A 16,579-nucleotide genomic window follows, 5' to 3' on the forward strand; every position below is an offset into this window, starting at 1 on the left:
CGCCGAGACAAGGAAGTGCTTTCGAAAGCACTGAGTCAGACCCGTGGAGACACCAGGAGCCCATTTCTAAAGAAACAGCCAGCAGTGTGTGAGTCATTGAACACAAAAACCCCAGCAATTTCTTCAACTTGTCTCACGCTATAAACTCGTCTCTGGTAGAAGAGAGAGAGGTGCAAATAAGGCAGAGGCTAGGAGTTAGAGCCCTCTGGGACAGCGGTGTGGTGGGGCAGGAGTGGACCGTGGTCTGTTAGTGCTGGAGGGACTTAAGGGTCACCTCTTTCTGTACAGAGGTGCACGGAGACCCGCCCTTTGTACAGGTGGGCGGACAGGCCCAGAGAAGGGAGGAGAGTGACCTAGGGCACTGGGGCAGAGCTGAGGCTAGAACACAGGTGGCTGGCTGCCCCCTCCAGGATTTAGGCCATGACCTTGTGCTCCTGGTGTGGGCAGTGTTGCAGAGGACCAGCCCCAGGACCACAGCCAATTCTTGGGCAGCTGGGATGGAGGAGTCAAGGGTCCAGGGTGGCCGCCTAGGCATTGACTGGGGAGGGTTGCTGCTCTGGCACTGTTGCAATCTGCATGCCGGTCAGCTCTTGGCCACCCGCTCGGCATGTCCAGGGTGCAGGGCATTAGGGCACAGAGCAGTGATTCCTTGGGCCTTCTAGCCTGATGCTGCCCCTGGAGCACCAGTTCACAGCTGGGAGCCAGACCAACTCAGGCAGAGGCCTGTAACCCCAGAGGGAAGGACTCTGAGAGAGGGACAGGAAAGGGGAGCAGGGTCTGAGAGCATGAGATGATCATGGGGGCACGGGTTGATCAGGGAGGGCTTTCTGGCAGAGGGGGCATTGGAGCCGGACAGCTTTGGACAGGGGTAGAGCAATGGGAGAGGAAGGAAGAGGACTGGCATTTCTAGATGCCCACCGTGCGCCTGGTGCTGACTTTAATCCTTGCAACAGCCTTGCAAGGGAGATGGCAGCCGAGGCTCAGGGGGAGGGTAGCTTTGCCGGCTCCCAGGGTGACTGGCGGAGTCAGGAGCCGAGCCTGGGCCTCCCCTCCTGGGCCACAGTAGTGCAGATGCAAGCCAGATGTGGGAGGGCACTGCGGCTGGGAGGGGCTGAGGAATAAGTTCCCGAAGCGTCTGGGGAAGTGAAAAGTGATCTGATGGACCTGGCAGCCTCGGGGCACCCCAGCCACCTTCCTGGATCCCCCAGCCTGCTCTCCTCAGTAGTTTTGAGAGAATGGTGCAGATCCGAGTCCCACCAAGTGTGTCTTCACCTTGGCCACTTACTGGTTGTTGCCCTTGAGTCAGTAACTTAACCCCTCCAGTCTCAGTTTCCTCGTCTGTTCGGATGGAGCGTGTCTGGATCCTCAGGTCCATTTGAGAGTCAGGTGAATTGACTCGTGTGAAACATGTGGATGGTGCCTGGCGTGCGGCAGCTCTCCATGAACGTTTGCTATTGTTACTGTTGACTGACAGGCTCATTGTGAGGATTGGAGAGGTGGTGTGTTAGAATGCCCCGTTCCTCTTGGAGTCCCCTCCCTGCCACCTGCTTCCTGGTTAGCACCCCTGTGGCTGCCCTCAGTTCTTGAGAGAATTCCCCTTGGGCTTTGGCTGTGGGCCTGGAGGCCCTGTGGGAAGGCTGTGGGGCTGTGGGTCCTGACGCTGCTTGTCTGTTCCTGAGGTCAGAATCCCTTCCTGGTGTTCGCGGCATTGCCCTGCAGAGCTCTCGGTCCCCTGGCCTCGTTTGCGGGGCGGTGTTTTCCCATTCATTCCCCAGAGCACGCACTGAGGCATGGAGTGAAGGGCTTTGTCCCCAAGGCTGCCCAGCCTGGAGGTGGCAGAGCCAGGGCCGGGTCCAGGGCGCTGTCAGTTGTGTCACCCCCGAGCTGGGGACTTCTCCCTCAGCATCTCCTGGAAGGGCTCCGTGGTTCCCTGCACGGCCATCCCTCCACGACAGGGGAATTACCCTCTGCTCCCAGACGCTCTCCTCCCCTCTCTGTCTGGCTTCTCTCTTGGAGTGATCCTCACTTCCCTGTCCTCATCCTTTCCAACCTGCCACTGGCCAAGACACAAGCCATGAGCAGCCGAACTGAATCATGGGCTGCCTGCGCTGGCAAGGACTTAAAAAGCCAGCCTTCCTCACCTCCTTCCCCATTTAGGGTAGGAGTCTCTGCTACTCCATTCTTCCTGCTGCTAAGTCAGCTTCTGCTGACACACCTTTCCATTTCTGGAAAGTTCTATCTTATGCTGAGTTAGAATTAACATTCCTGTGGTTCTCAGCCCTGTCTGTGCATCAGAGTCACGTGTGTGCGTGGATGGGGGCGGGGACAGTGGTGGGGAGTCTTCAGAAAGACTTCTGCCTGGGCCACATACCTGGACATTCGGATTCGGTGGGTCTGGAGTGAGGTCCTAGACTCGGTGCTTACAGGAGCCGTGCACAGAGCCACAGCTGGGACCTGTCTTCCAACCACACCCAGATGCTGTTTCCCAAACACATTAAGCATCTCTCCATGCCTGGGTTCCCGCAGTTCTGTCTGTCTGAGGGCCCTTCCCCACCCCTCTGTCTGCCTGGCCAATTCCGTCTTCGGAACCCAGCGCACAGCCCCAGGTCGGAGGCCACAGCTCCTCTCCCCCCACTTGGCTCTCACTTCTGCTCTCATGGGTCACGTTCAGTCACAGTTGTGTCTGAGTCTGGGTCTGGGTCCGTGTCTCCCGACAGTCTCACAGTTTGAGGGCAGACACCATGTCTTATTTATTCATTTCTGTATCCCCAGGGATCAGCCAAGGACCTGGCACACAGTAGGCCCTCAGGAAATATGTGTTGAATGAGTAAAGCTGATTGTGTGAATGCGAGTTGGGGCTCAGCAAATCAGGACACTTTTAATAGAAAGTCTGAGGACTCAACGTTGCTGTTTGGTCACAGGCCACACTGTTCCCCATCCACACTCATTCCTGAAAACCGACAGCCACCGGCTGGAGGCAGGACACAGGCCCTGCCCACCGAGGGTCAGCTCGCCAGATCCGTGCTCTGCCCTGAAGGGGCGCTTGTGGCTGCCTCCCGGGAATTTGCCAAGAGGTCTCAGTCACTTCCAGTGAATACTGCAGATCCAACACTGGTCAGCAGGAGCCTTCCATCCACCCCAGTCCTTGAGCTCAGACAGAGATGAGACTGTCCGAACACCGACACTGTGTTCTCTGGGCTCAGGAGGTACTTCCTGGTCCTGCGTCTCAGGGTGACGTCATGGCCTTGGTGGCCCCCGGTCAAGATTTTTCCCTAGATCTCTGAACTATTCTGTGTTTTCAACTCTTGGGGTTTTTTGTTTGTTTCTTCGTTTTTCTCTAGTTGGTAAAGTTGGTTAAGACATTGACTGGCTTTGGAAAAGCTGTACGGATCCTGAAGTTTCCTTGGAAGCATTCAGACACACCTTTCATTTCATAGGCATCCAGCGCACATCCAGGACTGGGTTTATACAGCGTTTACTGAGTGCAGCCTGCTTCATTCGTTTGTTCATTCATTGACCCCCTCATCTAACAGATCTTTATTGAGCATCTCCTCTGTGCTGGCCCGGGATGCAGGGATCACAGAGATGGGGTCCCTGTGCTCAGAGAGCTTCAGCCAACATTAGCAGAGTCGCTACAAACTGAACAGAACTTACTGACGCCAAGCGTGCGCCTTTGTCAGGCCCTGGGAGGCTCAGTGATTGCCCAGGGGCACGGGGGGCAGGGCCGGGCTTTCTTCCGGGTATATTCAGCGCTCTGTGGAAATGATTTTCTCCAATTGATATGCACTGCCATTTTTCTGTTTTCCTGCTAAGTAAATCCTTTCGGTTTCATTTTTCCTCCCTTCAGTCTAAAGAAGCACAAGTTGAACCCATAAGCACACCTCCAACTCTATCCCCTCCGTCTGAGGATGCAGAGCTTTCCGGTGAGCCTGTACCTGAGGGGACCCTGGAAACCACCAAGTTGAGTGAGCCTGTACCTGAGGGGACCCCGGAAACCACTAATTTGAGCGTCATCCCGCACAGCAGCCCTGAGCAAGGCAAGTCCCAGCGCACCTTTGTACGCAGTGTATTGAGTGACAACTGTATGCCCAGCCCAAGTGATGCGTGGAATATAGAGCATCTCATTCAACCTTTGGCTTGGGCTTTTGCCAGGGCTCCTCTGCACGGCTGAGAAAGGAATGATCCCATCCTCATTTTACAGACCAGATGGGGAGATCGAGTCACAGAGCTGTTACGTTACCTAACCGAGGCTCTGCGGCTTGTAAATGCAGAACTGCTTTTGATCTCAGACCCCTGAAGTTTTAATCCCCGGACTCCGCCCCTCCAGAAGGGGCTGAGCTTCAACAGAAAAGCTTCTAATAATTGTTGCTGCATATTAAATACCTCCTTGTCAGGTGTTTACATACTTCACCTCCAATGCTGATGATACATCTCCTAGTTGCTATTATTAGCCAGTATTTTACAGATGGAAAAGGGGACGCTTGTGAAGGTCACTGCGGTGCCCATAGTCACACAGCCAGTGAGTGGTGGCCTGACCCGGTGCCCACCCTTCCCAGCCTCGGCCACAACACCCTGACTCTCAGGATGGATCAGGTCATCTAAACTCCTGGGGGCACACATGGGAAACTGGTGGCCAGAGAGGGGCAGGCACCCAGCAGGTCAGCCACAGGCTCTGGGGGGTGCTGGCTCCCCATCCGGGGCTCTCATCTCTGCCCATTGTCCCTCCAGCCGTGCAGAGGAGCCCTGGCAAAAGCCAGTGTCCCATATCATCCCTCAGGCCACAGGGGGACGTGCCCCTTTATCAGAGGGGCAGCCCTTCAGACGGAAGTCATAGCCAACATGAGAGCACTGAGATTTAGGTACAAGGTCAGGAAACCACCCACCACCCAGGAAAGATTGGTTGGTCAAACTGCATGTCATTCATATGTACATCCCGGAAACTGGTGGTGCAGAGGATTCAGTGACCCAGGGCCTCGCTCAGGGTGCACTCCCGAGAAAAAGCATATTTCAAAGTGGTGTGTATGCTCTGATCTAATTTTGAATACGTGTTATCCGTCCCTGTTTATCTATAGCCGTGTAGAGCAACGTGTGTGTGTGTGTTAGAATAATATACCACAAAATGCTCTGAGTAGTCATCTCTGGGCGGTTGGATTTTGGGTGGTTTTTCTTTTCTTTTTTGTACTTCTGTATTTTATAAGTCTTCTGCTTTATCGTTATTCTTTTTACTTCTGCCATCAGTAAACAAATGTTATCTTAACAGCTAAACTTGGGAAGTCTGTGGGTGATAGAAAGTATACAGGACTGAATAGAAAAATTGTGTAATAGTTTATTAAAGTCATAATGAAACCAGGAGTCAGGGTGTTGCTGTGGAAAGACTGCAGGGAACACAGACAGCTTGGCTGGAAGCCCTGCTCAGCCACCTAGGTGCTGTCGGTGGCAAGTTGCTTAACATTTCCAAGCTTTAGATTCTTCCACTGTGCCCTGTGAGTGTCCCCGCCCCCCGGGGATGGGAGGACCGAAGGCAGCCACGGCCCGCGCGGATGTGAAAGTGGTTTATGAAGCGTGAATGCCGTCCTCCTGGGTGGACCTGGCATCTCTGAAGGGGGCGAGGAGCGGGCAGAGGCTGCAGGGCGGGGCGGGGGCCTCTCCTAGGCTGAGGGCTGAGAGCAGAGGAGGTGGGAGCCAAGTGCAGACTGGGACCCAGATCCAAGCACAGCTTGCCTGTTCCCTGGGATCAGCCACCCTCCTTCCCTGGCATACAAAAGACCAACCGGAAATGACAGAGCTGGCTGAAACGTTCCTGCTCTTACTGGGTCAACAGCTCAGACGATGAGGAGAAGGGGCCTGAGCCGGAGCCCCGTCCCCGGCTAGGGAAAGGCCCCAGAAAGTTTTATTCCAAGCTTCACTGACACCATCTCGGCCCAGGGCACACGCCACCCCCCCCACCTTCCCCCACTGGGTGGGAACTTGGAGGCCTGGGGTCCTGCTGGCTGCTTGCACAGCAGCCCCTGGTGGTCAGGACAGGGAGGACGAGAGGGAGTGGCCGTGAGGGGCTGACCTCTCCTGGGCGTGAAGTCCTTCAGATGCGTGTGGGTTCTCTTGTATGGTTCAGCGCCTCCTCCCGACGCTGTCCTTACCGTGCGACGTGCGTGACACAGCCTGGGTGGAAAGGGCCCCTCCAGCTGCTTACTCTCTGTGGGACCTTGTTCCTCTTCTGCAAAATGAGGTTAAAAATAATAAGGTGCTAATATGTGATCAGAGCAGGACACGCACTCCATGGGGTGACGGAGGGAGACTGAACACACGGGGTTTCCGTCCTGGCTCTGCCCCCTGGCTGCGAGCTGATGCCAAGGGCCTGGTAGGTGGGACAGCCGGCTGCAGGAGGAGGAAATGAGGGGTGCAGGGCCGTGCTTCGCCTAGGCCCCCCTGGAACATGCAAGCCTTCGTGTTAGTATAATTTCTTCTTTGCTTTAGGATGGCATTTGTTTTTTAAATTGCAAAAGAAATATTTGCTTGTGATAACAATTCAATCAATGCGGAGTTGTGTGAACCAAAAATATAGTTTTTTCCTCTCCTATCCTCTGGAGGAAACCAATCTTAAGCATTGTGGTTTAGCCAAGCATATACATACACACACGTATATACATATATATGTATATATTATATATGTTATATAGTAGTAATTGTTGCGTAACACATACGGCTATATAATTGTATATATAATGATAAAATATGTATATTCATATATAGGTTCTTTCCCTTTTACAAATTTGGAACCGCACTGCCAGGGAACATTCCTGGACAGCTGACTGTACGCCTGGGGCCGTCCTCGATGCTTTTCTTGCATTGATTTATTTGATCCTTATGACACATAATCCTCAAAACAACCTGATAAGGTAGGAATTATTAGCCCCAATTTACAGGTGAGGAACCCGAGACACAGGCTAAGCGACCTGCCTCTCCACGTCTCTTTTTCTGCAGCTTTTTTTCCCTCTTAATCCTGTGTTATGGACATCTTTTCAAGTCAATAGGCGAAGAGATACCTCATTCTTTTCAAGACTGCAAAATGCAGTTATTAATTACAGAACGCCCGCTTCCCTCAGGCTCTGGTGAGATCATGAATGACACGCTGGAAGGAGCTCAGACAGTGGATGGTGCCCCCATCACAGACGTCGGCTCAGGAGACGGAGCCATCCTTCATGTCATCGAAGAGGTGAGTCAGTGCTCATGTCATCTGACTGGTCAGTAGTAGATTTGTTTGCTGGATGGGGACTTGTATTGGGCACTGAGAGGACCCCCAGGGTTTTAGCTGAACATCATGGAGACTGCCTCTCTCCTGCTGGCAAAGAGGAGGCAGGGGTCCCAGGGCCCCACTGGCTCTCCAGGGATGCTCCAGGATAGGGGGAGGAGAGGCAGCAGAAGCTGGTCCTCACGCCTGCCTGGGGATGAACGTCTGTCCTCAGCACAGCATCACCTCCCTCCCGCTTGCCTCTGAAGATGCACAGCCTCTCTGCCCTGAGAGCCCCTTCCACACAGAGCAGATTAACTGCAGGTGTGTCTCCTCTGTTGCTCGGTAATTGGCTTTTCATCGGCAAAGCCAATTTTTTTAAATGGTGGACACAGTAGGGTGCCACATTAAAGCAAGTGCATTTTTCCTACCAGGGCCTCTGCTAAACACCCATAGTGTCAGCTCATTCTTTCTACTCTCCTGAGATGAAAACTCAGGCACTTATACTCTCCCCATCACTCTCTGGTAACAGGCTGTTTTCACAAGTATTTTCAAAGTCCAGTCCTGCATAATATCAATCAATAAAAATACAAGTGCAACCCAGCCAGGGACGGGAGGCACGGTTAAGGATTCCCTCTCTATTTTTTTTTTCCTGAGGAAGAGTTGCTCTGAGCTAACATCTGTGCCAATCCTGCTCTGTTATTTTGTATGTGGGACCCCTCCACAGTGTGGCTGGTGAGTGGAGCAGGTCCGTGCCCGGGGTTCCGAAGCTGCGAACTCCGGCAGCCGAAGCAGAATGCATAGAACTTTAACCACTTGGCCACAGGACCAGGCCCCTCTCTATTCTCTTACTGCTTTTTCCTCCCTTTCATGACCTTCCCAGCCCCCTCCTGCTGGAACTCTCTCTCGTGGGGGCTTTTGTGATTCTTCAGAGGTCGTCCTGCAGGGGACCTGGGACCCAAGTTCCGTTGTTGGCTTTTAGCTTCTGCCTGGGTGTCCGCCCCACTGGTCACCCTTGTCCTCTAGGTGGCCCCTTGAGTAGACTCCATTTCCAGATGGCCTTAGCTGGCTCCCTTTGGAGGTGTCATGTCTGGTCTAACTCCAGGAAGACGCAGCAGGACTGACCTGTCTCTTTCTCTGTCTCTGTCTCTGTCTCCACTCTGGGTCTAGATGGCTCCTGCTTTCACCTTTTGTATTTCCATGGAGAGAATCAGGTACCAGTCCCTTTGTGTCCCAAATTCCCAGGACTGCATATCCAGCTCACCAAATGGTTTGTAGTGGGGAGAGGGGAGAGGAGAAGCCACAGCTCACAGAAAAGTCTCTCCAAAGGAATTCATCCTCTCATCATTCAAGCTCAGAGTGAACCTCACCCTTTCTTACATGGCCTGGAGACAGGTGATGGGCTGATGCTGGTGAAACCGATTCTGTTTCACATCTCAGCAAGTCCCACCCAGGTGGTCTGGCTCCTTCTTTAGAATCTGGAGGTTACCTGATGCCTGTGGGGTTGTTCTTGCCTTTGGGGCTTTAGTTGACATTGAGTTAGAAAGAGTCTCATTTTAAAATCCTGTGATATCATCGTTTCTCTATTTTAGGGGGATAATTCTGCAAGGACTTAATAGGTTATATGAAAAAAGGGTTCTGTGGTCAAATAAGTTTGGGAAAAGTTCCAGTCCATATTCCTCTTATTATAGGCTCTGAGAAGTCCTGCAGCAAGGAAATCTGTCTCCAACTTTGATCACCCTAGCGTTTTTAGTATCAAAAAGAATTACTTTTTGGAAAAAAAAAAAGGAAAAACCCAAAATTAAGAAAAAAAAACTTTGGAAAACTGAAATAAAGTATAGTCAGCTAGGTGACACCAGCAGCCAAAGGCTGCTCTCTGTTGCCATTTCCCACATCTGCTGTGTAACCTTCAGAGAATCTGCCTGTGCATTTCCCGAGGAAACTGAGTCACAGGGAAGGTGAAGATGCAGGGGTGTCCCGTCTGGAGAAGGCTGAGAGGACGGGTTGCTCCCTCTTCATCTCCAAAGCCCCGTCCTGGGCAGATGCATTCGACTTGTTCTTATGGCTTCTGGATGGGCACCTAGGGGAGGTTGCGGGGAGGCAGACGTGTCTGGATACAAGTGTCTGGAGCTGGAGCAGACTGACTCAGGGGACAGTGATCTGGTCACTGGCGTGTGCAGACGGGCCCTTGGAATCTTACAGGAGACAGGTGCCTTGCAGTCTCTCCTGCCCCTGGGATTCTGTGATTCTGGGACTGTCGTGGAGCTGGGGTGATGTCACAGATAAGGAAGTGCTTTGAGGGAAAGAAGTTACGGAAATGCAAGTTGATGGAGGGGCACACAGCCTGTCTTCTCCAGCCACAGGCACGTTGAGCAGGGCCATGGGCCCATTGACATGGTCCCCTGTGATGCCCTTGTTTCCAGGGTCCCCATCCTGAAGAAGGTTTGGCAACGACGGCAGCAGCTGGGGAGGCCGAGGTGCCCGTCAGCACTGCCGAGGAAGCAGAGGCCAGCGGTGTGCCCACTGGGGGACCCACCCTCTCCACGTTCACTGAGGACCCTGGGGAAAGGGTCACTCCGGTAAGTAGCTCAGAGCGCATGCTCCGTATCACCTGCTTCCGGGAGATGGTGAGCGTCTTGGGTGGGAGCTGTCACTGGCCTTCCTCATCTGTCTGCAAAATTCAGCATGACATCCTGGGGCCGTGTCCAAGCAGACACTGATTTGGAGGCTGAGGCACGTGTTGACTCATCCAGCAGGTGTTCGTGGAGCGCTGTGCTGTGCCAGGCACTGGGGAACTAGGGTAGACCCGCTGCCTGGGGACAGAGCGGTAAGAGGTGCGATAGGAGAAGCACAGGATGCTCTGGGAGCACAGAAAAGGGGCCCAGAACTGGCCTCAGCGGTCCAGGAAGCCCTCCTGGGGAAAGGATGCTGGGGCGAGACGGAGGGGGCAACTGGAAGGAGCCTAGCAGGGGGAAGTGAGGCAGGCGTTCCGGGAGGTGGGCCGGCAGGCGCAAAGGCCTGGAGGCATCAGTGGGAACATACAAAGCCCAGAGAAGTGCAGCAGACCTGCGGGGTCAGGGGTGAGCAGAGGGTCGGGCAGACCTGGCCTGAGAGGCCTCTGAGAGCGCGGAAGCCATGAGGAGCTTGAGCATATTCAGCAGAAATGGGGAGTCACTGAAGAGTGGTAGACAAGAAGTGACATAGTCAGAGTAGGATTTTAGAAAGATCGCCTGGCCTCCTGAGTGGAGAAAGGATGGGAGAGGCAAGCCTGGAAGCAGGGGGTGGGTTTGGAGGCTGTGTTGGCGTCCGGGCGAGGACTGGTGTTGGCTCCCTCTGGGTGTGCTCAGCAATGTCAGATCCTGTCAAGAGTTCCAGTGAGTAAAGGCCTGAAAAGCATCCATTGGATCTGTCACGATGACCACTAGTGACCTTGGGGAGGGCAGTTTTAGGGATGTGGGGGGTGGAAGCCAGAGAGCACTGAGCTGGGCGAGTGAGGCCAGGAAGTGGTTCGTGAGGCAAGCCACCCCCTCAACAAGACAGCTGTGCATTCCGAGGCCCCGGGTTCTGTCCCAGCACCACGCCTCAGACACCCAGTGCAGGCTCCGCCTTCGGGAGTTGTGGATGTAGGATGACAGGGACTGCTGGTGAGCACCACGTCACTGAGGTCGGCAGGGAGCAGCCGGGTGAACTGCGCATGCGGCATGGTGACAAGGGGCTTGCACCCTGGGGGGTGTGTAAGGTCCATGTTTCTGTGTGGGTGCCACACTGGGGACAGCGGAGTGAGGGGAGGTCTTGGATGCACAAGCGCTTTGAGGATGAGGGAGCGACAGGACGCAGGAGCAGGAGGGGCCCCACTGCCTGCTGCCTCCAGCCACAACATCTTGCAACATCTTCCATTCAGGGTCTGGACACCGAGGAAGGTTCGGCAGCAACAGCAGCCGAGGAGGCCGAGGTGCCCATCGGCACTGCCGGGGAAGTAGAGGCCGACACTGTGCGCACCGGGGGACCGACCCTCTCCACGTCCACCCAGGACCCCGGGGAAGGGGTCACGCTGGTGAGGACTGTATAGAGCTGGAAGGTTGAGGTCGTGGCGGGAGCAGATCCTGGCCTGCTCAGAGGCCAGTCTTCCTTCTGTCCAGCAAATCCAGAGGAGCCTGGATGGGGAGGGGGCACCTCTCTGACCGACTACTCCCTCAGAGGTCGCGTTTGCCAAGACCCCGGCAAGCGCGTGGTGAAGCCTCTGGAGGCTTGGGGGCTGCGCAGGCTGATGGGGAGCTGGCCCAGGGCAGGTGCGTGCAGCATCGGCAGGTGGGAGTGAGTCCCAGGGCTGATGCGGGAGGCGGGAGCCAGCGTGGAGGAGAGGGGATGGAGGGCACAGCCTCGGCCTGTTTCTGGGAGCGAGCAGAGGCTGTTAGAGGGAAGTGGAGGGTCAGGTCAGGGTGCAAGCAGGCTCCAGCAGTTCCAGGGGCACAGCCAGCCCTTCTCAGCCCTCTCCTTAGGCAGCGTGAGGACACTGTTCCCAGCTCCTGAAGACAGTACGAAAGTATTCCAGGACACTTGGCAAGTCTGTCCCTGTAATGTCATTGTAATGGATGTCCTGCAAGTTCTTCAGACTCGACTGATTCAAACCGACACTCGTTTCCACTCCTGCGTTCCCACCTCAAATGAATGGAACCATCACCCTCAGCTGTCTAATCCAGAACTCTCTTCCCTCTTCCTTACTTCCCACATCCCATCAAGCGCTGAGTCTTTCTGATTTTTCTGCCTAAACACATACGGGCCGGCCCACTTCTATCCTTCTTGAGTGCTGGCCCCCTGGACTGAGCCACTGCATCCCCAGCCCAGAAGGTGGCGAAGGGCCCCGCCTGGCTGCCTCCGTCCTCTCCCCTGACTCCTCCTGGTGGGAGCAGCCCTGTGTGTGGAAGATCCTGCTCCCCAACCTGGCCCGCAGGGCCTTGCAGGGTCTCGCCTGGCCAGCCTTGCTGACCGCATCTTGGGCCACTGTCTCCACGGCTCTCAGCGTTCCAGCTCACTGCCCTTCTTTCAGTTTCTTTTTTTTTTTTTTTTAAGATTGGCAACCTGAGCTAATGTCTGTTGCCAATCTTCTTCTTGTTTTTTTTTTCTTCTTCTCCCCAAAGCCCCTCCGGTACATAGTTGTATATTTTAGTTGTGAGTGCCTCTAGTTGTGGCGTGTGGGACACCGCCTCAGCATGGCCTGATGAGTGGTGCGATGTCCGCGCCCAGGATCCGAACGGGTGAAACCCTGGGCCGCTGCAGTGGAGCACGTGAACTTAGCCACTCGCCACGGGGCCGGCCCCTCTTTCAGTTTCTTGAATGTGCCTCTTTCCTCCTGCCTCAGCGTCTTCCTATCCCCTCTGCTCTCTGCCTTGAACCCATTCTTCCTGCCTGCCCCCTCTAGTTCCCGCTCGTGCTTCAGAGTCCAGCTCAGACACCACTTCATCAAGGAGGTGTCGTCCCGGACTGTGAAGTCTCCCCACAGACATTCACGCTTCCTCGAACTTCTCCTTGGCAGCCCTCCTCATAGTTGTAATTAATGATAAACTTGGTAAATAGTCACCTCCGGCTCCCTGCCAGCCTGTGAGCTCTGTGAGGACAGCGACTGTGTCCAGCTTATTCACCGCTCTGTCTTCATCCCTGCGAGTGGTGGGCACTCAGTGGACAGTGGCTGAATGGACGAAGGGCGGGGGTTGTCCGGCCATCACGTGTCAACAGCACTGGCCTCGGAGGTCTTCCCACACACCTGCTCCCAGCCTTTCACCTCCGGGCTGACGTCCGTCCAGGGAAACCTCACAGTGGGGAGGGGATGCCCTGACCAGCTGACAGCTCTCCAGGCCCCCTGGCAGTTACATGGATTCTTGTGTTTTATTTGGGGAGGAAGCTTGTTGCTGAGCTAACATCTGTGCCAGTCTTCCTTTATTTTATGTGGGATGGCACCACAGCGTGGCTTGACAAGCGGTGCTAGGTCCACACCGGGGATCTGAACTGTGAATCTCCGGCCACCGAAGCAGAGCGCACAAACTTAACCACTGCACCACTGGGCCAGCCTCTACATAGGTGATTTTAATTAACAAAGTGGCCGTCACCACGTTCTCAGCCTCCTTCTCCTTCATCTCTCATCCTTCATCCTTGTCCTTCATTCCCACCCCAACACACACACACACACACACACACACACTTTAAAGGCAAAGAACTTGTCACAGGGTGAGAAAACTAGGCACCAGCTCCCAGTTCTACCAAGTCGTGACTCAGTAGAAACTAGAACTTAACCAGCAGAGCTGTCTGGAAATAGAAAGGCTGCCTGTGAAGGTGGTGAGCTCCCCGTTACTGAAGGTGTGCAAGCTGAGGCCAAAGCACTTAGCAGAGATGTGCTGGAGGGGACTCTCGGGCAAGGAGGGTGCATTCTAACCTGAGAGGTGCCTTCTGACCTGGAGGTCCAGAGTCTGCGGGCTGAGGCGTGGGCTTCAAAGAACAAGGGGAGGGGGGCTTTCGCAACGCCAGTCATCTGATAGCCGCGCAGTTTCTACCCCGCAGCCACGGGCCCCCTGAACCAGGGTTGTGGACAAGGCGGCACCAGCCCTCATCCCAGCTTTGTTTCAGGGTCCAATCAGTGAAGAAAGTTTGACAACAGCAGTAGCTGCAACAGAAGTGGCCCTCAGCACCTTCGAGGAAGAGGAGGCCAGCGGGGTCCCCACAGATGGCCTGGTTCCCCTCACACCCACGGTGCCCTCTGAGCAAGTGGTCCCTTCCGTAAGTGTCTCCGAGCGTCTTCTTCGGCTCACAGCGGGGAGTGAGGTCAGGGTCATGACAGGAGCAGTTACAGGCCTTCCCAGAGGCAAATGCACACTCAGCTTGGTTAGAGCGCATGTCTGGGTAGGCCCCGACTGGAGGGACGCAGGGTGCAAAGGGAGGAGCGTGACAGGGCCCAGGGAATCAGGTTTCTGTCCTGAACCAGCTACCTCCCAGCTTTGTCCAGGAAGAGCTGTCTCAGAGAGTTGTCCAAAGTCAGAAGGTGTTGCTGGGGGAGGGGGGTATCAAGGAGATTCGTGTTTCAGAAGGGGATGCGCGAGTCTGTGCTTCCCTGAATGTCTTGGGGGCAATGACAGTTGTGGGTGAGAAAGTGGTTTGAAATTGGCTGGCGCCACGGAACTGACCATTGCCAAAGCTCACTGGCAGCCGTGTGCACATCGTGTCGTGGGTGAGGGGACCTGATTCCTCTTGCTGGTTTGCTTTCAGGGTCCTGGTGATGAAGAAGACTTGGCAGCAGCCACGACGGAGGAGCCCCTGACAGCGGCGGGGGCGGAGGAGACGGGCGGCGCCCTGCCGGAGGGGCCTCCGCTCCCCATACCCACAGTGGCTCCTGAAAGAGGGGTCACTCCGGTAAGTGGCGTCGAGGCGTGAAGATGGACTTGGCCTGTCTCACAGACCAGGGAAAGAAAGGCCGGAGTCCTGGGAGGGGCCTGCCCTGGCCTTCTCAGAGGTGGGTTTTCATTTTTGGTTCGCAAAATGCCCACTTTGGGCTTTTGAGGGGCCTCCAACCTGGGAACACACAAAGAAGCTGCAGTTTGTAGAGGAAAAAGCAGGAAGTGAAAATCTGGGGCACCTAGATCTTGGCTTTGTGTCCCAAATGGCCCTGGAACTGAAAAGAGAACTTTCTAACAGGCAGAACTGTCCAAAGATACAGATCCTCAAATGTCAGGACGCCCGTCCTGGAGGGGACCTTGGCAGACTTGGCAGGGACCACAGAGGGAACGGAAGCATCAAGGGGGGTGGGGGTGACCTTCACGTCACTTCTACATGAGTTTCTGTGATTCTGGGCTGCACCTATGCCACCTCATGCAAATCCCTTCATTTCTTTGGGCCTTAGTTTCCCTGTCTGGAGGAGGGTGAGAGCGTGCAGGTCAGGGAGGGTTTGGAGAGCTCTGTACATGGTGACGGGGCCGTCACCACTTAAGGGCTATAGCTTTGTCTTTTAGCAATAGGAAACCCAGAGCTGATCCTTAGCATGGGCTTGTGTGAACCAGAGAATGAAATTGCTCTTCAGATATCAGTATTTTTAAAGGGAAATATTCCATTGGTACCAGCTTGGGCACGTCGGTTCCCCTAGTAACATTTGGTTGTGTGCACTTTCAAAGCCTTCACTCAAGCTACAGGCGTGCGGTCCCTCAGCCACAGCGCTCCAGGGCTGGCCCGTGAGGGGAGGGGCTGCAGACGGGACACGGAGAGCCCCCTGGGAGCCCTGAATGCCCGTTGCTCACCGCCTCTTCCGGGGGCCCAGCGGTCACCCAGCATGGCTTCCTGTCCCTTTAGTAGAGCTGTCATTCATTCACTGACTTGCTCATTGACTTGATGCATAGCAGCTCAGGGCCTCCGTCCAGACACGTGGAGGTAGAGATGAATATGACCTCGCTCCTGTCCCCCAAGGAATTCACAGTCAAGGGGCAGCAAATAAGCTGTTTGCACTGACATTTATTAAGCACCGTGTTGCAAGTTTACCTGATTCTATTCACACCACCACTCTCAGTACCAGGCGAATGATCTCCCTTTGACAGGCGAGGGAAGTGAGACTTGGAGAGGTAAAGAAAGCTGCCCGCCGGGGCCCGCCTCCAAGAGGCAGAGCCGGGAGTGGGACCCAGGCATGCTGGCCTGCAGGGCTAATGTTCTCGAGCTTCCCTGAGAGTGTGATTTGGTGGAAAGGCCCCAGCCTGGGAGCCGGGCGGCCGAGGTCCCCCTTGTGGGGGTGCCACTGACTTGTGGTGTCCTGAGTCCCGGTGTTACCATCTATCAAAGGAGGGAGGTGAGCGGGAGCTCTGGTTCTTAACGCTGTCTGCATCTTAGAGACACCTAGAAAGCTCCTAACACTGCAGGTGGCCGAGGCCACTGCCAGACCAACCAGGGAGCCCCTAGTGCGAGGGCTCAGCTGCCCAAGAGTCTCTACTGGGCAATAACACAGAATCCACCCGGCGGGCCGTGATGCCTGGGCACTGCCTCACACGCTGTGACTTCCGAAACTGACTCCCTGCTCTTCTGCTCCTCATCCCGATGGATGTGCAAAACCCCCAGACCACGTCTCCCCACGCTGACGCCATGTCTCGGGCAGCAGTACTGGCTGGCCACGCATCTTTACATAAAGCCAGTTCTCCTCTTTCTTCTCCAAGAACTTTTTGTTATGGAAATACTAAAAATTCACAAAAGGACTTAGAATAGTATAATAAACCCCCTACATACCCATCACTCAATTTGAACAATTATCAACATTATGCCCATCATGCTTTATCTGTTCTATCTGCTACCGCCATCTTTTTGGAGCAGAGGGGAGGGGTAGGCTGGAGT

The 16,579-nt window shown here is 54.8% G+C and overlaps 1 protein-coding gene across 3 annotated transcripts in view; it reads left to right on the forward strand.

The window, feature by feature from the left end:
* The window catches only part of COL15A1 (collagen type XV alpha 1 chain), a 102,207-nt gene that overhangs the window by 38,584 nt on the left and 47,044 nt on the right, over positions 1-16,579 (forward strand). For all 3 annotated transcript variants that reach the window (XM_023629739.2, XM_070250832.1, XM_005605653.4), the window contains 6 exons: positions 3,848-4,037; positions 7,104-7,213; positions 9,652-9,807; positions 11,130-11,282; positions 13,847-13,996; positions 14,483-14,626. In XM_023629739.2, the coding sequence (XP_023485507.1) occupies positions 3,848-4,037; positions 7,104-7,213; positions 9,652-9,807; positions 11,130-11,282; positions 13,847-13,996; positions 14,483-14,626 (903 nt within the window). The remainder of the gene's footprint in view (positions 1-3,847; positions 4,038-7,103; positions 7,214-9,651; positions 9,808-11,129; positions 11,283-13,846; positions 13,997-14,482; positions 14,627-16,579) is intronic.

Source organism: Equus caballus, chromosome 25 (assembly GCF_041296265.1).
Source record: "Equus caballus isolate H_3958 breed thoroughbred chromosome 25, TB-T2T, whole genome shotgun sequence".
NCBI lineage: Eukaryota > Metazoa > Chordata > Mammalia > Perissodactyla > Equidae > Equus > Equus caballus.